This window comes from Pezoporus wallicus, unplaced genomic scaffold (genome assembly GCF_028554395.1).
Source record: "Pezoporus wallicus isolate ANWC-B61680 ecotype Strahan unplaced genomic scaffold, APGP_CSIRO_Pwel_v1 contig_593, whole genome shotgun sequence".
In the NCBI taxonomy this organism is placed as follows: Eukaryota; Metazoa; Chordata; class Aves; order Psittaciformes; family Psittacidae; genus Pezoporus; species Pezoporus wallicus.
In genome coordinates, this window is record NW_026642342.1 from 1975652 (window position 1) to 1999285 (window position 23634).

General features: G+C 52.1%; 1 protein-coding gene across 4 annotated transcripts; it reads left to right on the forward strand.

The window, feature by feature from the left end:
- Nucleotides 1-65: 65 nt before the first annotated feature.
- IGF2BP2 (insulin like growth factor 2 mRNA binding protein 2) lies at nt 66-23225 on the forward strand. 4 transcript variants are annotated; one of them, XM_057429010.1, is made up of 18 exons: nt 66-392; nt 946-1006; nt 9290-9338; nt 9687-9738; nt 10264-10327; nt 12626-12698; nt 12831-12898; nt 16777-16911; nt 17353-17475; nt 17671-17806; nt 18001-18129; nt 18989-19012; nt 20018-20086; nt 20224-20340; nt 20554-20628; nt 20852-20983; nt 21250-21363; nt 21996-23225. In XM_057429010.1, exons 1-18 carry the CDS (start codon nt 203-205, stop codon nt 22095-22097), a joined length of 1713 nt encoding a protein of 570 aa, XP_057284993.1. In that variant the 5' UTR covers nt 66-202; the 3' UTR covers nt 22098-23225. The 4 variants fall into 4 exon arrangements, with proteins under 4 accessions (XP_057284993.1, XP_057284989.1, XP_057284990.1 ...); XM_057429006.1 differs by having other exon boundaries at nt 12626-12898; XM_057429007.1 differs by having other exon boundaries at nt 12626-12898; nt 18992-19012.
- The last annotated feature ends 409 nt before the right edge of the window (nt 23226-23634 follow it).

Sequence of the window (23634 nt, forward strand, 5' to 3'; positions counted from 1 at the left end):
GCGGCCCCGGGGCCGGGCGCCCCGTTGGTGCGGCGGGCGGGGGCGGCGGCGGGCTGGGCTCGGCTCGGCTCGGCTCCGCCCGCTGCTCCTGCAGGCTCCTGCGGGGCTGGGGCTGGGGCTGGGGCAGGGCGGGTGGCGCAGAGCCGGAACCCTCCCGTCCCCGAGTCTCGACCGGCCGCCGAGGAGCCGGGGAGGGCTCCCCATGAAGCGACGGAGGATGAACAAGCTGTACATCGGCAACCTCAGCCCCGCCGCCACCGCCGACGACCTCAAGCAGCTTTTCGGGGAGAGGAAGCTGCCCCTGGCCGGTCAGGTCCTCATCAAGTCCGGCTACGCCTTCGTGGATTACCCGGACCAAAACTGGGCCATCCGCGCTATCGAGACCCTCTCGGGTGAGCCAAGCGCTGCGTCCCCTTTTATCTCCCCCCCCACCCCCGGCATCCCGCCGGCTCCCCTCCCGCTGCACCCCCGGGGCTCCCCGCCGTCTTCCACCGGAGCTCCCCCATCCCGATGACCCCCCTTCCACGGGCATCCCCGCCGGTTCCCACCCCCCGCTCCCAGCCCTTCCCGCGGCCGCCCCGGCTCTTCCCAACCTCGGGGTATTTTTCGCTGATTTTTTTCTTCGATTTTATTAAGAGGCGGCCGCGCGCGGACCCCCCCGACCCGCCCCCCCCCCGGCACCCGCTGCCTCTCGGGGACCATTTTACGAGGTGCCCTGCTCCAACTCACCGGGGGCGAGGAGCAAAGGGCGGCCGAAGGGGCGGCTGGGGGCCGGCGGCGGCGGCCGGGGAGGCGCAGGCAGAGCCCCGGCAGGGCGGGGGCAGGCGGGCCGGGGCGGCGAAGGGGCCGAGGGCAGCGATGAGGGATGGAGGGCTGGATGGGGGGGGGGGCTGGTACGGCTTGTTCTGCCCCGGGGTGATGCTGAGCGCCCCGCTGTCTCCGCAGGGAAAGTGGAGCTGCACGGCAAAGTGATGGAAGTGGATTATTCCGTGCCCAAAAAGCTCAGGTAAACCCCCCGCCATCACCCCTCCATCCTACCGGGGAGCGGAAAGGGGGGTGGGGGGGGTGTCTGTGGAAGCTCCAGGAGTTGAGGGGAAAAAGGAGGGGGGAAGAAGAGGCGGGTTTTACTTTCAGTCCGGAAAACGAAGGCGGGGGAAGGGATCGCTCGGCCGGGGTCGGAAGAAGCCCTTTCTCCTTGGGGGGCCGGCGGGGTGTGCTGGAGTTGGCACCGTTGAAGCCGTGCCCAGCAGCGGGGCTGCCAGCGCTGCCGGAGGGTGTTGTTTTGAACAAGCCATTCAGCAGCTCGCTCTTCCCAAAACCCCTCTTTCCCTGTTGATAACCACCGGGCGATCCCAAAACTCGACGCGTCCATCTGTTGCGTCGAAGCGCGCCCTCTGATTCTAATCAGGTGTAGGGGAGCACCGACATGCTCGTTTGAGAGAGGAAATAAACCCTGGGACCGTGTTGCGTAGCGGCCTCGTCGCAAGGGTTTATTTTCTCCCCGACATGTCTCGGGATAAAAGGTCCATGCGCTGGGAAAAAGCCACTCCATCGGATGGTCCCACTGGATAATTTGCTGCTGTTTGGCGTGGAGGTTTGGCCTGTGATCGATGTTGGAATATTAATTTTGGAATAACGGGGCGGGGAGGGGGGAGAAATGCTGTTGTGTAATTGAGGCTTCGGGGGGGGAACAACTCGTGCCCGGCATCACGTGTGCCGGAGTGGGATTTCTTCTCCGGTAGCGATCACACACACTCCCTTACCTTAAAACATCCTCAGAAACAAGCAAAAGGAATAAAGAAAGCCCGGCTATAGTATTTCTAAGCTAAATCTCTGCAGCAGCCTAAGGCTGGTCTGCTAGTGACTTTTTAAGACTGATGAAGCCAGAAATTGGGAGTTCGGGAAGATAGTATGGACCCGGGACTTGACCTTTACCATGTACGAAGGGGAGGTAAACAAGGAATTCTTATTTACCTAAATACTCCCATCAGGCTGGGGTGCTGCTACTTTTTCTTCTGAGTTTTAAAAGCAAAAAAGGACACTTAAGCAGCCTAGAAATAAATGCTGGTTTATTTTGCATCAGTCTGTTTTCAGCTGGGTCTGAGCTTTGTATACCAGCTTGGCTCCCAAGTTTCCTAGGGTTATTGAGATCTAATTTAAGCTGATATATTTTATTGTTTCTTTTTTTTTCCCCCAGCTAAATAGAATACATTCTGCTTTATATATATATCCAGTTTATATTAATATACCCAGGTAGGTGGGCTGTGACTGTGCCTGACTAGGTTATAGATTTTGGTTTTATAACGTGATTTCTGGCAGGGAGCAGAGCCTCACGTGGTCATGTTTTAGTCCTGTGACCCCCTCCCCACCCCCTTTAAATCTGTGGGAAATCCAGGTTTTGTAGGTGAAATCGAGTCCCAAAGAGGCGCTGGGATTTCAGGGAGCAAGGCTTGGGAATCAGATGGTAAATTCCCCCAGTTACTTAGATGAGATTGTGTTTTAATTGGGTTTGGGGAATGCAAGCCCCTCTTGGCTCTTGTGCCCCAGTATTTCTGCATCAGAGGGATGGGAGCCAGAAGGTGCTGATGCCCGGTGTTTCCCTGCATTCACCTGGAGTGCTTTATTTGTATGAGCAAACCTAACATAGGTCTATTTCACCAACGTATTTATGTGCTTATAAATAGGGTTCGATGAGAAATGGGCTCCGGCATCGTGCCACTGTAGGTAGGGGATGGGATTTCCTCGAGGTGCTGCCAGGAGTTGCTGGCAGTGGGGTTTGTTTCTGTTTCTCTGAAGGCACGGCAGTGGGAAGGAGCAGGAATCCTGCCCGCTCTGCCTCTCACGAGTTAAAACTCAGCCCTGCTGCTGCCATGCAAATGGTTTGGGCTCCTATAGGAAGGATCCAACAGTGTCTCAATTGTTGTGCTTTCTTTTTTCCCTGTATATGCTGTGTTGTGCCTTGGAGAATTAAAGAAAAAAAATCACCCTTTTTTTATTTTTATCAAGGTTTTAAAATTTTAAATTAATTTTCCAAGTGATTTTTAAATTCAGCAGGAGCAGAGAATACTTTTATTTGCTTAAAGCAGGGCGATGCAATTCCGCTTCAGGAGGTTTTTTTTATCTGGAGCATGGCAGTGAGGGAAGCATCAATATCTTTCCATTTAAAGATAGGTTGGACATCTCTGAGATCTTTGAAACTCCTGTTAGTTGGAAAGAAGAGTGTTAAAATAATGATTGGTTGTGAAATATGAAAAGTTAAATACAGCCACCCCAAAGCTGACTTGTATACAAGAATTGGATGAATCTGAAAATGCCTGCCCAAGCAGCTTTGATTTTATTGTGATTTTTTTTTTTTTATTTACATGATTTTATGGGATCTACAGGATTTTCTCCTTTTTCAAAAGGAATTATCCTTAAATAATTTTCCTCTCTTGAGCATCAATTCAGTTGTCGTTTCCCGTGTGTTTTGGCTTCATTTATTTATTTATATACTTATTTTTTCTTCACCCCCTTGTTTTTAAACCCATAACGCTGGTGACATTAAGGCACGGAATCAGTGTGCAAGCCCTTTGTCTCCCCATGGGCAACCCGTTGCTTCTTTCCTTACTATTAATTGCTTGTCATCAATGAGATGCTTAATCAGGGGAGAGGAAATCCTTGTTCAAATCAGTTGCTTTGCCAGGAAAAGCCACCAGCACCTATTCGAATGTCTATAAACACCACTCGAGGAGCAGTGAAAATACTCCCTTGGCTCTCCAGTTGTGATCTCTTTCATTTAAAAAATATTACTGATTTTAAGTAAATGAATTTAGAGAAACGTAAAGAGCAGGAAGAGGGTTTTCCCTGCAGTCACAGTATGGGGAGGGTTTGCTTTGCTTTGCCAAGAGAATTAAACTTGCTGGGGGGTTTTGTGTGTAATGGTGTATGTTGGGTTGCGCCTGGTTGAAAATGGAATTCAGAGCACTAAAAGTAGCACTGCTCTTAGTCCTAGTCTGGCTTTTAAGTAGATATATATATTTAATGTCTTTTAGTGTCTTTTACACTTCTATAAATTAATAACGTGTGTTAGTATTTAAAGTATTTAGTACCTTTATTTAGTACCTAATACTTATTAATTTATATAAATGTAAAATACTTTAAATGTTAGTATTTACTTAGTACCTTTTAATGTATAAATAAATATGTATAAAATATATATACTTTATGCATATTTAGTACCTTTAATGTACAAAAAAAATATACTATAAATAAATACTATATAGCAGACACTATATACATAAGAGTTACTTTTTCATATGTATTTCTGTATATTTAAAAAATAAATTATATCTTTATGTATTATGTATATTTAAAAATATACTTTCAGTATATATACATTTATATATATAATACACAAATATGACGTTGTCAGGGAGATGCTGGTTGCATAGGGAACGTGGAAACTCCCTCCTGCTGCGTGCACGGCAGGTTTCCCATAGGTCTTGAATGCTGTTCCCTATGGATCTGGCCAAGCGAAACCCTTTGTAGGTGATCCTTTCCTAGTTGGACTGCAGTGCTTGTTACAGCCAGGTGTGATGCTGTCCCTTGTTTTATCTATTTTCAGGTCTGGGTAAACTGGGAGCTGGTGGCATCTGAGTTGTTTTGTCTTCCTTTAACTGCCTTTTTGCTTGGTGTTGTGCTGCCCACTGGGATGTGGGGATGGGAGTGGGGTGGCATCAGGATGCAGGATGGTGTATGGCTGTGGAGGATGCAAGGGGTGATTGGGCCTGAGCTGTAGCTTGCCAGGATGCTACTTGGTACCACTGTGAAGCCTACCTGGATTAGAAAGCATCACGGAGAGACCAAAGATGAAAGGAAAATAAGACATGAATATTTATCTTTAATTAACCATTATTTTTTGTCATTTTATAGTTCCTCCAGTGGTGTGAACTTGCCCTTTTGCCCCACTGGGCATCCTCCCAGTGCTGAATGGCGATGCAGGGGGTTGGCTTCCCTCCCCCACCCCCTCTTCATATTTTCTTTTCCTTGTCTTTTCTTCCCCCTCTCCTCTTCCCCCCTGCCCCTTAATCTTGACAGGCTGTGACAGATGGGACCTTATTTCCTATTCATCCCTATTGTTACTACATCCCCAGCTATGGGGATGTATCAATCACGTGCTGTCCTTGCTGTCCCCCCTCCGGCTCCATCCCTCGGCAGGTTGTTCGTCCTGCGGACGAGGACAGGGCTTTAACATGCACGGGTTTTAATTCCTTAAGAGCGTCAAGGCAAAGCCCCCGGCCTGGGAGGGGAACTGGAGCAGACACATCCGTGATGCTCTTGGCAACTGGTTGAAACTGGGGCAGCTCTTTAATGCTTATCCCGCCCGGCGCTGACGGAGCCGTTGCTCATTAAGATCCGCTGCTGGATTGGGTTGGACAAGAGCAAAACTTGTTGAGAATGACCCCGATAGACACAAAAAATACATATAATTATCAATAGACGCAGACCCAACAGGCGCCGTCTTCCCTGCCTGGTTATGGGAATGTCCCTGCCTCAGGCTCTGGGTCTGAAAAATGCACATGGGACTGAGTTTAGTCCCTGCCTGATGATGAGCATCGTATATTTTGTAGATGTTTTCGTGCTTGTAACAATATTTCATAAAGCACTCGGGGCTGCAGGGGACACGGTTGATTTCCAGCGTGTTTCTTCCCCCTCTGTGCTTTTTTACCCCCAGTTCTCTTGAAAACTGATTTTTATTGGAAGCAGGAGCTGGCAGATGATGTTTTCTCTGCCCTCGGTACTGATCTGAGGTGGAAGGTGATAAAATCCCTTTATGCCTTTATTATATTAAGATATTGCAAAGCTCGACTAGAAAAAAGTCCTCATTTTTTAGGGCAAAGAATGGTGAATCCATCCCTTACATACTATTGCAAGGGCTTACGTTTAAGCCAGCTCAGTGAAATTGAGTTTGTGGTTCCCAAATGCTCACGGGAGGTGACCCCCCCCCCTCCCGGAGCGGGAGACCAGGGGATGTTGGTGACATTGGGTGGTCCCTGTACTTGCAGCCCAGTGAGCAGGGGCAGGATGGATAGACACAGGAGGTTCATGGAGGCTGGGCAGGGTCTGGTGGCTTGTTTTCATTTCACAGCTTTGTCTCAGCTTTCTTCTCCTTCTTCTGTGTCCCTGTTCGTGGCTGTTACCTGTTATTTCTCTGGGAGCTATGGGAAGGGTTGTCATGAAGCTGTGAGAGTGCTGCTGCTTACCTAGGCTGCTGGAAAAGGGAGAGGTGTGCCCAGCGAGCCCCAGTCCTCCTGATCCTGGGAGTAAACTGTGAGCTTTAAGGCATCTTCTGTTGTATTACTTGATTTCAGCAAGTACAGATACTCGGCACATGGTGTGATGGACATTGGCTGGTGACTACTGACATGGTAGCCATGGGTTTTTCATACCCCTTCCCTGCAGGGCTGCAGTGTTGGCGTCCTGATTGTGTTCTAATGGATGCATGAAACCTAGGACAGCTCTGATGTGCGTTATTTCATGAACCCAGTTTACAGCCTCACTTGCTCTGAGAATGGGGTGCTTCACTCTGTGTGTGGTGCCAGCTGACATGTGGTGGCAGAACCCCAGCTCTGGGATGGAGGAGATGTTTCCTCCTCAAGCCAGAATAGCTGCTAGCCAGCAGGACTACTTTTTGTTGAATTTAAAAGGGCAGAAAAGCAGGTGATGCTGTGTAAATCTGGTTTACTGAGCACTTGAAGCTGGTGCTCTGTTGCCTCTGGGCCTTTTGTCCTGGGCTGGCAGGGAAGAGCGGGAGGGTGGTACAGAAGGATACAGCTCTTGTGGTTATCTGTGGGTAGCTCAGTACAACAGAGGTAGTTACACCACACAATGAGGAATGTTTCTACAAACCATGTGCCTGTAGTTACTGGTTATTCTGATTTATTACTTTATTTTAATGCCTACTTGCCTGCTGCAAAACAGGTTGGGTGGAACATGGCTGCTGCCTTTGTCACAAGGTCCTGCGCTGGGCATTGTGTGTGTTCTGCTGAAATCAATCCCCAGTCTCCCAGGTTTCGGGAGGAGCAAGGAAAGTTAAAGGGAGTTTCTGTCCCAAAGTCCTTCTGGAAGTGGTGTTGAAGGAGGATGCTGTGCCTGTTGAGGCCCGCATGTGGTCCATGCCACAGCCCTGGGAATCATGGCCCCAGGTACACATCCATCGCTCTATCAGTGATGACCATATGTGGTCCAGCACCGCTTCAGCCAGGTGGAGAATTACTAGAGCTATAAAAAATATGCCTACTAGGAGCAATAGCCTTACTTTAAAAGCTGAGTGGTGATAATGAGCTGCTGGGAGACCTACCGGATGGTAAGGGTGAAGCCTGGAGCACCATTTGGACATCTTTAAGATGCTCTGCATCAGCTCAGATGGACATTGGAAATGAGAATATGCTGTAGTGTCATACTGAGAAGTTGGGTTACATGGCGCCTTGCTGTGGTCCTTCTCTCTGGGTGTCTCGGAGGTGGGCAAGTGGCATGGAGCCCACTTGGGCTGGGATTTGCTCAGGCAAACTGGTCTCACAGCATGCTGGTGGTTGGCTTGAGAGCTGGATGCGTCTCTTGGAGCCCACAGTAGTGGTATCCCTGGGAACTGAACAGCTCCAGGACTGGACCTGGGCATCCTGACATAGCCCCTCTTGGAAATGTTGGTGGACTTTAAAAATGAAATGTGTCCCATTTTCTGGAGTGGGCCCTGCAAAGCATTGGTGCTGGGAGCGGCGGTGTGGCATCACGAACAGGCAGGAGAAAGGCTTAGGCTGTTGGTGAATAGCGCAGGATCAGCAGTGCCATGGTCCCCCCTTAGGTGAAGTCCTCCTTACTGCCTCCTTGCTGGTGTGGAATGGTTTGGAGATGGGATGGTGTTGGATAGGATGGGATGAATCTTGCTCATTGCCTTGCAAGGATCTTACAGCTGCATGCCTAACCTTGAAATCCCTGGTGGCAGCTGAAGACGCAAGTAGTCTATGGCAGAGGTTTGGTAACACTGCAGGAGATCACCATCTTCTCTGGCTCTGGCTTCCCCACTGTTTCGCAGTGATTGGAGGTGCAGAGCCACCCCTGCAGAGATGTGTGGTGTGGTGGCAGGTCGTGAGCCAGGCAGGATTTATAGCTGTGGTGGGGAGGTGACTGCTCAACAAGGATGGCCATGCTCAGAATCCCTGGAGGAGGATCTAGCCTGAGGAAACTGTCTGTGAAACCCATGCAGGGGTCTGCTGAGTGAGCACACCTCCTCGGTTGAATGAGAGCGTAGGGTTTGTAGTCCAGTGCTGATTGCACTGCTGACCGTACCTGTTTAAGCAGCACCATGAGATACAAGGCTCCGTGGTAGTTTCAGCTGCTCTGCTTGGACATGGTCATCCTGGTGGGACAAACTGTGGATTTTGTCTTGCCCTCGCAGCCCACATCTCAGGAGTTGTCTTTTCCCTGCTGTCCCTTTCTTGCTTGAGGTCTGGATGAGGTGAGAACACAGGACCCTACTTTGGTTGGAGCTGACTGATGACAAGCAGGATTATGAATGCTGACCTGGGTGGGCAGAGAATGAGTTCACGGCTTGGCTGGATCCTCCATGGACTTGGGTGTCTCAGAACTCCTCACTGCCCAAGCACATGTTCTTGCAGCTAGGCTGGGGTGGCATTTGGTGGCTGTTAATGTCTTGGGAAGCCTTTGCAATGCATCCTGTGCATCCATGCCGCAGGTAGGGAGCGCAGTCATGTGAGTGGAAATGTGCAGCTAGGCAAGGTTGGGTGCCTTGGCCATCTACAAGGGGATATGTATTTAGGCTTCTCCCCATAGAGAGCAGGCCCCCGTTGCTGGGAAGTGCTGAACATCAGCAGGATGCATTGTGGAGAGCCCCCCTCAAGGGACAGCAGTGCTGGCCTTGGTGGGTCTTGGGTCCTGTCACCTCCCAGCCAACAAGCCCAGCGCAGCGTGGTCAGAGTATGCACACATCCCAGCCGTGCCTGTGCGGCTGTGGCTCTGCAGAGGCTCATTTCAGGAGGTTTCCTTGGAAACCTGACAGCCAGCATGAGGAGGGAGCATTCCCAAGACAGCTTCAGCCCTAATGGGTGGTGACCAGGCCAAGGCTGGGAGAAGTGACTTTCCCCAGGCACAAGCAGCTCCAGCTCAGTGTGGGGAAGCAGGATGCTTTGGTGAGTTCTCCCCAGCTGCTGTCTGATTTCCAGGAATCCTTTGCTTTTCTGCTGCAGCATCCCTGCAGACCACATACCCCTAACCTAGGGCTTTGTCTTTGCAGGAGCAGGAAGATCCAGATCCGAAACATCCCGCCCCACCTGCAGTGGGAGGTAAGAAACGGATGATCCTAAAAGCATACTGTTTCCATCAGTTGTGCCAAGCAGCGCAAGTTGTGCTGCAGGAGCATGTGCTCTGCACATGGGCCACCCTTTACCTTCCCTTTACCTTCCCAGTAACCCCAGGAGGGAGGTGGAGTTGAACTGGGCTCTATCTCCCACGGGATTGTGGGGCATCTTTGAGCAGTAGGGCATCATGGCGATAATGGGATGCAGGTCCGTGACGTTGGCTCTTTGGAGGGTGTCTGTGGGTGAAGCAGGCTCTTGCCCTTCCTGCTCCCTGCCTGTTTGGCAGCCTCTCCTGCGTGTCTCACCTGCCTTGTTTGCTGCTCTCTCCTCTAGGTGCTGGATGGCCTGTTAGCTCAGTATGGGACAGTGGAGAATGTAGAGCAAGGTAAGATGGTCCAGAGTAGTCCTCATCTGCGCAAAACTCCCAGCACTGCTCCCCAGCTCTTCCCAGGCCAGAGAAAACCCAGTGGGGTGAAACCTAGTCATTGGCTAAAATGGTTTTCCCCGTGGACACAAGTCCTGCTGATGGAGGTGGGGCCGCCCGTCCAGTGGTGGGGTATGGCAAAGGCCATCACACCTCATCTCCAGCTCTTTTCTTGGTCACTGATCAGAAACCCAGTTTCCTCTGCAAGCAAAACCAAGCTGAGTGTTGTTTGGGGTCTGCTGGTGGATCAGTGACATCCACCCATGCATCCTCCTCAGCGAGGGTGGTGGGATCAGGCCTTGGCACCTTCTGGTCCTTCACCAGCCCAGCCCAGTCCTTGTGCTGAGGGAATGTCCTGGTGTATAAGTGCACGCTCTGTGTGGTGGCCAGGGCCATCCTCACAGGACAGGCATTGCCCTCCCACCATCCCCACTGGTGTCCCACCTCCAGGGCGTGTCTAACATTCCTTCTCTTGCTTTTCCACAGTCAACACAGACACAGAAACAGCCGTTGTCAACGTAACATATGCAAGTAAAGAAGAAGCAAAAGTGTAAGTGGGGTTTTACCCATCTTTTCACACCACCTGAACTTCCCCTGACAAATCCCAGGTGTCTTCCAGGCTGCTTCTTGTCTTCTCTCTAAGCCTCCTTCGGTTGTTTCTAAGCTTTTCCAGTGTAAGTTTCAAGTGCCTTAAGGGCTGTCAGTGTATATTCTTGAGATACAGCAGCCAGATGTTGGGTTTACCTTAAGCTGTGTCATCTTACGTGCCTTTTGAAAGCAGTCTTCTCTTTGTCCCACTGCTGTGCAGTCTTCTGCCTTCTCCCCTAACTTGGGAGATGGTGTACCTCATGGTGCCCCATCGTACGTCACAGGCACCAGCGTGGCGCCATCAGCCCTCGGGTTGTCCCCTCTTCCTCTGTTCCTTCTCTTGTTCTTTTTAAGGGGCTCCCAGATGTGCCACCTTACAGTTACCTTTGGACACTTTCCTTCCTAAAAGGACTTCTGCAGGGTCACAGTGTCCTTATCTTTAGGGAGCAAAGCGCTCTAGAAAGCAGAGGGTCAGGTCAGAGAGGCAGTTTGTCAAGGAGCCGTCTTCCCAGGCTGGAAGTTCAGACCTGAACTGGGAATGCACTGGATTAATCACCAGTCTGACCACCCAGCCTGAGCTGCTGAAGAGGTGGAATATGTTGAAGGAGGTGGGAGAGATGGTGGAGAAACACTGCTGTGATGGGAAATGTAAGTACCATCACCAGTGGGGGGAAAAGTCAAGTTGGAGACCAAATATACAGAGACTGTCACCTTCCTGGAGTCAAGAGAAACTGGCTGTCAGAAAGTTCTGCCTGGACAAAAGAGGGTCTTTGGGTGAATGAATGACTGGTTAGAGGAGGTGAGATGGAGCCAAGGGGTCCTTGGCCAGTTTCTGCAGGGGAGGGAGAGCAGCAGAGGGTAAATCACCTGGATGTTGTGCAGAGGAGTTGTAAAGAAAAGCCGCACATCAAGAAAAGCTTTAAAAGGATGAAAGAACCTAACAGAGCTGTGCAGCAGGGCTGGGTGAAGACATGCTTAAAGGTTTATTATAGCCAGAGAGGAAATAGAACACGAATTGGGGGGGGGGGGGGTGTGAGAAGCACAAGGGCTGTTTCAAGCAAAACACTTATTAAAGGCTTCTAGAGACTTTAACCCTGTGCTACAGACAAGCCCTAAGTTACCTACGAGTAAGTAGTGAACGTATCTCAGACTTAGTGCCCAGCGTAGTTTTTTGTATGACCAAGACCAGGCAAACCCCATTCAAGGAAGAGCCTTTGCCAGAGTCCATTTGCTGATGGATGTTCCAGAAACTTCCCATCTGAGTTGACCCATCACGAGGTTGGACTTGTGAGGACAGAGATGGGGAGAATGATCTGCTGGTCCAGAAGGCTGGAGGAGAGTCCTCCTTGTGCCTCTTGGGGTGGCCATACTCACCAGCACAGCAGGGCTCAGTGCTTTGGAGTAAGAGACTTCAGGGTTAGAGAAGATGCTGTTATCTGTTGCATCCTGATACCTGTCTTAGGTGGTGCTCAGCAGCTTGATGCAGAAACAAGTGACAGGAGGAAAGGCCAGAGTGGTTCATGGGGACGTGTTTTGGTTTAGAGCATGTGTGATAGGAACAGGCAAAAGGAAGAGCTCAGCAGAGTAACCAGACAGGGGCACTGTGCTGATCTTGGGAAGGGGCGGTGAAGCTGCAGAAGTCCTCGCTGGATGTGAAGTTCAGGCCTGGTAAAGGAGCTGCTTGCAGTGGTGCATTCACACGCCTGCCTCTGAATAGCTGAAGCAGGATGCAGTAGGAAGAAGGATGGCTGAAGCTATCACTGCTCACAGAAATCACTGCAGACTTCCAGTGTGGCTGAGCATTGCACTGCCAAGGAGGGGATGAGGAGTCCAGCCTCACTGAGCTAGGGAGCTACAACCAGACAGGGGCACCATGTGCCACATCCTTCTTGGAGCAGCTCTTGCTCAGAGCCCCTCTGTCACGTTTTCCATGTCCGAAAAGCCCATGAGACCATTTCCATGTTCTGTGATAGCTCCTAGCCAGTGCTTTCCTCAGATGAAGTGGCAGATCCCGAGGCTGGCATCCTGCCTCTGCCAGGGTGACAGACTGCATGCCAGCCCTGGCATCACCCACATGGGAGGGGACATTGTGCCACCATGCTGTGGGAAAGTAGGGTGCTCTGGCTTCCCATGGCCAACTTCTGTATACTGGGGAGGGAGGAAGATGCAGGGCTGGGGAGGGATCACAGCCCACAAGTTGTGGTGGTACTGGAGGGGTACCATCCCCACAGAGCCTCTCACCACCCTCCCTGCATTGCAGGGCAATTGAGAACCTGAGCGATCACCAGTTTGAGAACTATTCCTTCAAGATTTCCTACATCCCGGATGAAGAGGTGAGCTCCCCTCCGCCCCCACAGCGATCCCGCCGCGGGGGCCACTCTTCCAGGGAGCAGGGCTCCTCCCCGGGGGGCTCCTCGCAGCCCAAACAGCTCGATTTCCCACTGCGGATGCTGGTGCCCACGCAGTTTGTTGGTGCGATCATAGGAAAGGAGGGCTTGACCATAAAGAACCTTACTAAGCAAACCCAGTCCAAGTAAGTACCTCGAATGGTTTTGTTTCCTTCCAAAGGGTGCTGTAGGTCCCCAGCATGGATCCTCCATGCGCTTGGGGCTGTTGAGTGCTGGCCAGTGGCGTTTTCTTGGGATGCAGCCTTCATGGGATGGTAGAAAAGCCCATGTTCTAAACCGTTGCTGCTGCCCAGGTGGTTTGGGTGCGGCAGGAGGGAGATGCACATTCAAAAAGGCCAGGAACGTGTTTCTAAAGCCCAATCACAAGAACTACTGGGGATGAGGCTTTAAGAAGAAATGGCAAGGTTGGGGATGAAGTGCTGAAGGGGAGTGCTAGGTGCAGCAGTCAGTGCCTCCATGGTCTTTGCCCTCAGGATTTGCTCATCCTGCCTTGTTTTATAGGGTTTATGGGTTGTAGCTGTTGTAGGGGGGAAAGGGGCACCATGAGAGCTCTGCCTTGAGAAGGATGGGCTTTTTGTAACTGAAGCCTGTTTTTGCAATCTTAACATTTTTATTGTTGAAGAACAAAAGAAAAGCGGGGGGGGGGGGGGGGTGTGAGGGGATGGGGATGGGACTTTCTTGCCACGGTTTTCCATGTTTCTCTTGTCAATTTTCACATTGATTTCACCTCTGATTTTCTGCATGGTTTTCCTGCATGGTTTGTTCCTGCCCAGATTTGTTTGTGTTTAACCCAAAGCTGTCTTCTCCCCTGCTCATCATCCTGCACCTGGTGATCCCACAGGACATAGGACTCCTGTACCAGAGCATCCTCCAGGGCATCCTAGTTCTCAGAGAAGCTTTTAGAGGCAAATTGTTTGGTAATAGTGCATCTGCTTGAGCAAGCAATAGGAGGATGTGCTGCTCTGCAGCCAAGCGGGCCGAACCCCGGTGTTGGGTGTGCAGGAAGAGGTTTGTATGGAAAGGGGACGTATGCATAGGGAGAGAAACTCTTCGAGCCTGACTAGCCCTAGAACATGGCAACCCAGTAGCTGTGAGCTGGTCCTGGTTGGCCGCAAGCTCTCCTTCTCCAGGTGAGTCCCCTGGTGTGATGAGCAGTGGGTAGCGACGAGTCTGTGCCACTCAGGACTGGAAGGTTGACCTTTGCAAGCCCTGAACCTGGCGAGCAAGGTGGAGGCACCGGCTGCTGGTTTCTCCCAACCAAATGCTACTGAGCTTCTGCTGCTGAGCTGTCCCTCCTTGTGGTTTGGGTTCCCTGTGCCTGCCCTGAAGATCTGGTGCTGTGGAGGAAGGCTGTGCTCCGTGCTCTCAGGCTGCCTGACTTGCCCAAGGAGGCCGTGTGCCTTGAGCAAGAGGGACCTCCTGCCCCTGGCCTGAGCAGTTGCAGGAGATGATCCTGGAGGTGATGGTGCTGGTGACATCCTGTTGCCCATCCCCTGCTCCTAATCAGTGATGCTGGGTCCTGGATTCCTCTGGTCACACAGGACTTCGACCCCGTCTCCACACACAGTGATGGCCAGAGATGCTTCTGAGCTCCAGGGGACAAAAGTGTTCCCAGGTTGAACCATCTTGTTTCTAGGCTGAGGAGGAGCCCAGACCAAGAGCCTGCCCAGCCAGTGACCTTCCACAGTGATTGCAGCCCTTGTAACTTGATGAGGAGAGGACTATTGCTACCAAACAGCTATGGAGCCAGGATAACTCTATTTCCACACAGCATTGTCCACCTTGAGAGGGCTGTCCCTCATAACTACCTCTCTCTGAAGAGTTCCTAGCCTCCCACTTAGGGATTCTTGGAGGTTTTTTGTGCTGCACCTTGGGCAATCTGCCCTGTCCCTGTCACACCATCTCTGTTATCAGCCTCTGCAGTCTCCTGTCCCTGCAGCACCCTTGGGTCCCAGGTGGCTGCTGATGTGGTGAGGGGTTGAGGGTCCCTTTCTCCATCCTCCCCTTGGAATGGGGCTGTGTAGCAGCAGCTCTGGGATGTGCTGAGAATTCCAGAGCCTTCCTCCACTGTCCAGCTCTTTGGGGTGGAACATGACTGAATACACTGGCCCCTTCTCTCTGCGAATTGAGCTTGTGCCTGCACATTCAGGTTTGGGATAGGTTGGAGGTCAGCCAGAAACCTGGCCCTTTCCTGGGCTTCTCTGGTGTACCTGTCACTTCATTCATTCAGCCCATCTGTGGCTCTTTGCCTTTCTTCGCTCAGTTCAAGCCCCATCTCCACCAACCTCAACTGCTCATGGCCTCAAGAAGCTGCCTGACTCCTGTGTGTGGGGTTTGTTGGGGTAGCCATGGATTCCTCATTGGTTCCCCCTTGCTTCAAGCACCAACCCGACATGATGCTGTGGCACCACTTTGGAGCATGGGACCATCATCGCCTCTTGAGGCACGTTGTGATGTGTTTGCATTCTCCCTGGGTGAATCCTCCAGGTCAGCCTGATGGAGGTCCACGGCCAGGAGTGCCTTAGAAGGTGCCACACAGCATGCGCAGGGTCATTGTGCCGTGTACATAACCAAAGGGCAGGGAGGGCTCGGCAGTGCCGGTGTGTCTAGCACCCCTTTGCACGGTCCAAGCAGGACCAGTCTTCTGCCTGCGCAGCTCTCACTGAAGCTGTAGGAGATCTGGAGAGATGTAGCCTGCAAAGGGGATCCAACTCTTGTCTTCATTCCCTCTTCAGTGTTCAGAAGAAACCACCCTGGGGTCCATTTTGAAGCTGATGGGGTGGGCTCTTCCATTATCTCAGGAAAGCTTCATCTTGCCATGTCTCCTCTACCTACGTGCTGGTTCATGAGCTCCTGGAAGAGCTGACCTGTGCAATCCCACTGAGACCCTCCATCCTCCAAACGTGGCACTCGTTAGGGGCGACTCTCCACCACAGCCACTGACCTTGCATGCACAGCAGCACCCATGAATGAGTCCGGTCAGGATGGGGACCTCTTATGGAAACAGAGACATGGCCAGAGGGCAACAAGTTGGAGCTGAGTGCAGGTGGCATTCACTGAGCAGCCACTACTGCCCCTTCACAGAAGATGTGGGCCAGCCCAGCCCTGGCTGCAGCAGTGACAGGGATGCCAAGGTGGTGGCCGATGGCAGGATGGCTGCATGGCATCATCCTCTAGTGGGAAGAGTGCACGGACTCATGGAGAAGATGGGAAGATCTCTTACCTCTGCTCTTCAGGACGCATGGTTGGCTTGCAGGAGTCTCCTACTCTGCTTTCCTCTCTCCCTCTCTCTCAGGGCCTTTGCCAGGTATGGTTGAGCGGTGAGGAGCGAGCTGGAGGTGCGTGCCTCCTCCCCGCCATGAGCTGAGGGGAGGACCAGAGGCGCTAGAGCACGGTCCCTGCCGGTGTGCAAGGGAGAGCTTTCAGGTCCCCTGTGGAAGGGCGTGAGTACAAGAGCTGTTGTTGCCGTGGGCCTCCGTGTCGTGACACACGCTGCCTCTGGGTAAGTTGTCTCTCTGTCCTGAATGACACACAACAGTCGTGGCAGCCGCTGGACAGCCCCGGGTGTTGTGCAGAGAGAGGTTGAGGTTGGAAGGGAGACCTCTGGTCCGGTCTCCTGCTCCAAGCGGGACTGGCGTCAAAGGTGATGAACCAGGTTGTGCAGGGCTTTGTCCAGTTGTGGATTTGTTCTTGCCCCCTCTTGATGCATCTTTTGATGTTGGCTGACATCCCTCAGCTCCCAGTCAGACCTCGGGTCATGAAGGTGAAGGTAGCTCAAAACCTATCTAAACCAACTAATGCAAAACGCTACCTGGGCTTGCATGGGACCAGGTGATGGTAGATGTATGTCAGCGAGACCCAGGTTCACCCCAGAGCTTGTGCAGGTGTTGAAATGAGCTTTTCTGTGAGTAGCGAGCTCAGCTCCTGAGCTCTCAAAAGCCTTTATGTGGCTTTTGACAGACACACCTCAGGGGGCTCCTCTCTGCTGGTTGTTTCGCTGTAGGGTTGACATCCATCGGAAGGAGAACGCTGGCGCTGCTGAAAAGCCCATCACCATCCATGCCACTCCGGAGGGGTGCTCGGAAGCATGTCGCATGATCCTTGACATCATGCAGAAGGAAGCTGATGAAACTAAATCGTAAGTGCCCCTGGCTCAAAAAATGTGCAGATTGAAGGGGGAAGGAAGGTAAATTCAGCCATGAAAGGAGCAGTAATCATCTTCTGTCACCCCCCATCCCCTGAGGGAACTGCTGGCATTTGGAGTGTCAGAATACAGTCATGGGTCAGTTAATAACTTAAACCTCAGTAACTTCAACTGTGGTTGACAGTGCTGTAGAGACCAGAAGCTCAGATGGGTCCAAAGAGCATGGGTCAAGCTTGGAGAACAAACCCCCATGAAATACAGATGTGCCATTGGGAAGTCCTTAAGTTCCTGTTCTGCAGAAGCTGAGGAGATGCAGTGGTGGGAAACAGTGGTGGTTTTTCTGCTCCTTTCACTATATCATTAGTACCTGTTGCTGGGATTTGATTTCCTGGGCAGATGGACCTTTAGATTTTACTGTGTTTTGATCCATTTTAGAGCAGAAGAGATTCCCTTGAAAATCCTAGCACACAACAGTCTGGTGGGGCGGCTCATTGGCAAGGAGGGCCGCAACCTCAAGAAGATTGAGCAGGACACGGGCACAAAGATCACCATCTCCCCGTAAGTCCTGGTGAACACCAAGCCATTCCCCTCCATGCAACACAGCGCAGGCAGTGCTGGAGCCAGAAAAGAGAGCACGTTTCCCATCCCGGTCTGGCGTTCCTCATCCCAGGTGGATGGTGGCATTGGGCAGGGAGAGGGCCCTGTGGTCCCATGCTGTCTCACACTTCTTCTCCACATGTACCTGTGGGGTAGCTTGCAGGATCTGACCATTTACAACCCCGAGCGGACCATCACGGTGAAGGGCAGCACCGAGGCGTGCTCCAAGGCTGAAGTGGAGATCATGAAGAAGTTGCGAGAGGCCTATGAGAACGATGTGGTGGCCGTCAATGTAAGCTCCCAGCCTTTCTGCCTGGAATGCCCTGACTTCAGAGCCGCTGCTGAAGTGGCCAGAGGAAAACTGGGGGGGTATTCAGACTGTTATAGCAAGGGTTGGCCTCATCCATCATGTCCACGCTATGTGGTGAGAATCCCCAAAACCCCACTCTGCTGTTTACACATTTCTCCGTGTCTTTGCTTTCCCAGCAACAAGCCAACCTGATCCCAGGACTGAACCTTAATGCTTTGGGCATCTTCTCGACTGGGCTGTCAATGCTCCCATCTAATCCAGGGGCGCGAGGGGCTGCAGCAGCTGCCCCATACCCCCCATTTGCAGTAAGTGTGACAGGGTTTGGGGTGCAGGGGATGTGTTCTTGGGGACAGAGTGGTCTCTAGACTCTCCTGGTGTACCTCTTAGGTTTGGGTGGATGCTGTAGCTATAGGAGCCACCTTGAACAAGAGCTCTGACTTCCAGTCATTTGGGGAAGATACTTGTCACAGCAGCAAAGTGAAGGAGGCAGTGAATGAGCATAGCTGAATTCCTCCTTGGATTTAGCTCCCCGGGAAGATCAGCTGCATCCCCATGTTGTGCTGAGCTCGGTTTCATCCATGTTTAAGGACTGGCCATGTCCCAAGGGAGCTGCTCTCTGAAGGTGGCTGGCAGCAATCTGTGCTGATGCCAGCATGGAAAAGCCATGTAGGTTGTCATGAGTCCTGGCCCCAGACCCAGACATGGGTGGTGATGGTGTGGGCTCGGTTGCCACCAGAACCTGCCGACTTCACCCCAGGGCATGCGGAGCACAGCATGAATGGGGACAGGAACCACCACCGTCAGTTTTGATCCCAGCCCTAGCACCTGAAGGATTGTACTTGCTGGGAACTGATCTTCCCCTGACTTCAGAGGCAGAGGTTTTCCTCTTTCTTGGAGTGCTGTGGCTGCCAAGACCTGTGGCAAAGCATGTGTTTGGGAAACACTGAGGTTGCGTGCAGGCAGGGACAGTCCAGTGTAAGGAAAACATTCTGACCATAATGCTGATGGAGAAGGTCCATCCTCAGCCCATAAGCATCTGCAGAGCACCCTGAGGGTGACCAGACTCTGGTCTGTCTCCATCAGTCTCTAAATCCTTGTGCCGAGATGCTTTGGCTGCATGTGGGTTAATTTACTTGTGCTGTTTTCTTTTCCTGGCGACGCCAGCAGCAGAGTGGTCGGAGGAGAATGGTGAGTGCCAGGCTGGAGGGAAGGACGAGTGTGATGTGTGTGTGATGGGCCTGGAGGGTGCGGTGTGTTTCACACCTCAAGAGTGGTCACTTCTGACCATGTCCTCAGCAGGACCTGGGGCCAGTGGCAGTAGCTTCAACTGTGAGGCTCTAGAGACCTGGTGAGAATGAGGAAGGATGGGAAGGAGGCTCACAGTGAACAGGGGGAGCTGGGGAGGTGCGGTGCCTATCCTGGCTGGGTAGGAGAGGATGTGTTGGTATAGCAGATATGGAGCAGCCCATGGCCAGAAGCAGAGGGTGGACCCAGGGAGCTTGGTGCAAGGAAGAGCACAAAACCGCAGCACTGTGGGTTTGAGTAAGGGCTGGGAGCATGAGCATCGTCTGCTGTGGGCAGGGAAGCTGCATCTCCTCCACCTGAGTAATAGTGGTTTGCAGGTAGCATCTGATTGTACTTGCCCAAATCCAGAGTAGGAGAGAGTGGTGTATGCTGGCGGGAGAAATGTCTGATGTGCTTGAGACACAGACGAGTGGAAGAGGAGTTGGCTTGGGTTGCGTTGGGGTGCTGGTATGCACCCCTTTTTGCCATGGAGACCCACTGCTTTACCCCTGACCCAGCCCACGTCTTGGGAGAGCATCTTCTTCAGCAGTTGCTTTTTCTTCCCTTTGAAATGGAGAAGGGAAATGGCGATGGCAATCAAAGCCAAACTAGACCTTTTGCTCAGTTCTCACCAAACCCCCACCTTCTCCATAGGGGACCGATGGTGGCTACAGATGGTTTTGGCTCCCATCTGTCTCTCAGCCTTTTTGCACTGTGCTGCAGGCACAGGACCCAGGCTGCAGCTCACATGAGAGATCCCCAGGAGGGATTTCGGGGGCTGAAGGGTTGTCCCCATGTCTCTGCCAGGCTCACGGTGATGGCGTGCTGTTCTGCATCAGGCTGGGAGGGGACAGGAAGGGGCTGGCACATTGGGAGTGTCGGTGACCCTCAGTTTTTCTCCCACCATAGAGCTCCTCAGCATACCTGTCGGGTCTGTACAGAACGCCCCCAGGCAGCGCCTTTCCCCATCAGCACCTTGTAAGTGCTCCATCACCTCCTTCTGTGTGATCTTTGCATGGGGGCACCTTGGTAGGGTGGGCATATGGCCATGGCAGGCAGCTTGTCCCCTGGTGCGTTGGTTTCCTGACTGTGTTGCTCTTCCATGCCCTCATTAGCTGCCGGAGCAGGAGGTTGTGAACTTGTTCATCCCAACACAGGCGGTGGGGGCCATCATTGGGAAGAAGGGGCAGCACATCAAGCAGCTGGCACGGTTTGCCGGTGCCTCCATCAAGGTGAGCAGGGTGCCGTGGGGCTGGTCCTAGGCTTCCTGCTTCAGTTTCCCCTTCTGAGGGCAGTGAATGGGAGCCTTGGGTGAGGGTTTTGCTCCCTAAGTTAGCAGAAACCCATTCCTGCGACACCCTGGTTATCACCCGTTATTGGATGGGAGAGAATGCCCCTGCATGCCAAAGTGGGACCATGCTCACACTTCTTCCCCATCTCTACAGATTGCCCCAGCAGAAGGTCCTGATGCCAGCGAGCGGATGGTCATCATCACAGGGCCACCCGAGGCTCAGTTCAAGGTGCGTTGACTACAGGGTGAGGGTTGTAGCTGGGGACACGTTGAGAGCATCCCTTTGGTTGCTCCCGTGCTGCCAGCCAGGGTTTTTACTCCACTGAATGCTCTTTGCTCAGTACCATGGTTTTGATGCTGCCAGACATGGGCCCATCATCACCCTCAGGGCACAGCAGGCACTGCCAGGATTGCTCCTCCAACGTTTTACTTTCCTTATGTCTCTTCTCCAGGCCCAGGGGCGGATATTTGGGAAGCTGAAAGAGGAAAACTTCTTTAACCCAAAAGAAGAGGTGAAGCTTGAAGCCCACATCAAGGTGCCTTCCTTTGCTGCTGGCCGTGTGATAGGCAAAGGTGGCAAGACGGTAGGTGTGGGGTGCAGGGATTCTCCCCCTGGGTCCTGAGATTGCAGAGCTGGGCATCACGCACTGCCGCCGCCTGCCCCAGGGGCACAGAGCAGCATCCTGACCACTGCCCAGCGTCCTGGTGGTGGCTCTCCTTAGGATGCGGGGGTAAAGTGAGATCAACCTCAGCCTGGTGCTGTGTGCTGGCTCAGAACTGGGGGGGTGATGCTGGCAGTGAAGGATTTAGGCTCTTCCGCAACAAAACCTGCGGCTCTTGTTTGTTCCAGGTGAATGAACTGCAGAACTTAACTAGTGCAGAAGTCATTGTGCCACGAGATCAAACCCCAGATGAGAATGAGGAGGTTATTGTTAAAATCATTGGGCATTTCTTTGCCAGTCAGGTAAGCTTTGTTGCAGCTTTTCTGAGCTTCCCAGCCTGTTTAATCCATCAAGCAAGCCACTGAGCATCCCGCTGCTCTGTTTCAGCTGGGTCCTGTGCATCCAGGATGCATAAAGGTGTTTTGGCAGCTCTCGCCAGTTTTGCTAGCACTAAAGGTTGGCTCAATTTAGCTTAGACACCAAGCATATGAATCAGCTCCTCCTTGACATCAGTGCCACCTGGGAGCTCCCACACACACCCTCATCCCCCCTGGGTGCACATACTTTGAGTGGGACAGCAGCACCCTAAAACTCAGGCTCTAGAGGAAGCAGAATTTAAATCCCTGCAGCTGTGTGGTGGGAGCACGGTGGCCCCTTCTTTAGTGCATCTTAAAGTGACATGGTCTAGTGTGAGGCATCCTTGCCCATGGCAGGGGATTGAAACTCGATGATCTTAAGGTCCTTTCCAACCCTAACCATTCTGTGATTCTATGACCCTTCATTACAGCTGTGTAATGAAGGATTACACGTGCTTGTCCTGTAATTAAAGGTGAGAGGGTGCTGAGCAGCGAGGTGCTGTTGTGCTGGGGGGGTGTGTGGGGACACAACCACTCGTGGTGCCCACCCTGACCCTCATTCTTCCCCCCCCCGGCAGACTGCACAGCGCAAGATCAGGGAGATCGTCCAGCAGGTGAAGCAGCAGGAGCACAAACACGTTGCTCAGGGAGCCCCGGCCTCACAGCAGCAGAGCAAGTGAGGCCTGCATTGCGCCGGCCAGCACCGCCTGATGAATGTAACCCCACCGCCAGCGGAGCCCCAGCAGGTCAGGGGAGCAAACCAAAGAACCCCCCCAAACCTCCCCTGTCTGCAGCTGGGGTGCTGTGAGGGTACAGGGAGGGGTATTGAGAGGGCTCTTCCCATCCCACAGCCTCCCCCCCTGAGTCCATTGCCTCCTGACGCTATCCCTTTAGTTGGACTAACATAGGCAGAGAGAGAGAGAGATCTGTAATGTCCTAAAAGCCACCTGTTCCATCCAGGCCTGGGGGGCTGCAGTGCTCATCGAGTGTAGAATTAATATATCAATAACAAAACTAACACTGATTTTATTTTATTGGGGCTTTTAATTTTTGTAAGATAATTTGGGGGATTTTTTAATTGTTTTTTTTTGGTTTTTTTTTAATTTCACAGTGGGGTGAGGGGGGAGGTGCTTGGTTTTTTGCAAGAGCAGGCTTTTTTAGAGTTGTAAGGAAAGGAGCTAGTCCATTGGTTCTCTGATGCACAGTAGAGACATAGGATTGCCAGCAGCAGGGGGAAAAATGAGTGTTAAGAAGCAGTTTCTTAAGGGCTTTGAGACAAGCAGTGCCTGTATGAGCCAACAGAAGGGATACCGTCTCCTAAAAGAGGAATCTCCTTCACACACCCAATCCTCTTTGCTTCACAGAGTCCAAGATAGGGGCTTGCATCCCTTCTATCCCCTTCCCATCTGTCTGTCCATCACTGCCCAACCCAGCCGTGCTCATTACATCCCCTGACATGGACGGGCAGCACTAGCCCTGCCTGCTTGGGGCAGAGATCTCTGGGGAAAGATCACTGGTGCAGGGAGACGAGGGGCAAAGTGGAGGAAGGGGGAAAACAGCTTTACCAGAGGTTGTTGTCCAGGGCTGGAAAAAACAATGATACAACTAGCAAATTCATTTGAAACAAAACCAGCCCCAGCCCCCCCAGGACCCATGCATCACACACACACACACAAGAAACTACCTCAGGTTTTTGTACCTCAGCACCCTGCGCTTGTGTTTCCCTGTTAGAGATTTTGTATGCCTTGTAAAACTGATAGCTGGAGCATCTTTTTTATTTTTTTAATAAAAACCAAGTTGGAAAATGATCTTGACCAAGTCAGCTGCGAGGCGGGAGAAGGAAATCCATCCCATGCTCTTCCATAGTCTCCTGCTGCTAGCTGAGAGCCAGTGGCCATTCCTTCACAGAAAGCTTGAGAAACGTTTGAAAAGACAAAAAAAAAAAAAAAAAAGTATAGAATAATGAAAAACCCTAATGCGTGAAACCCAGGGTGAGAGGAGGGATTGGGTGGGATGGGAGCAGCGTGTTGAGGTGAGCGTGTGGGCACCGGCCCCATAGGCTGCCCCACCACATTCCCTCTACTGCAAAGTGTTCTGTGGAAAACCCAACCCAACCACAACCAAACAAAACCAACAAAGAAATATATCCAGCTAACAAGAGCCTGAGCTTGCTATCTGTTGCTTTCTTTCAAGTGTTTTGCATTGGTCACAGTTAAG

Coding starts and splice junctions, on each gene's coding strand:
- IGF2BP2 (XM_057429006.1), top strand. CDS start 203: ATGAAGCGACGGAGGATGAACAAGCTGTACATCGGCAACCTCAGCCCC. Junction 393..945: donor CGCTATCGAGACCCTCTCGG/GTGAGCCAAGCG, acceptor CTGTCTCCGCAG/GGAAAGTGGAGCTGCACGGC. Junction 20,087..20,223: donor CCTTTCCCCATCAGCACCTT/GTAAGTGCTCCA, acceptor TGCCCTCATTAG/CTGCCGGAGCAGGAGGTTGT.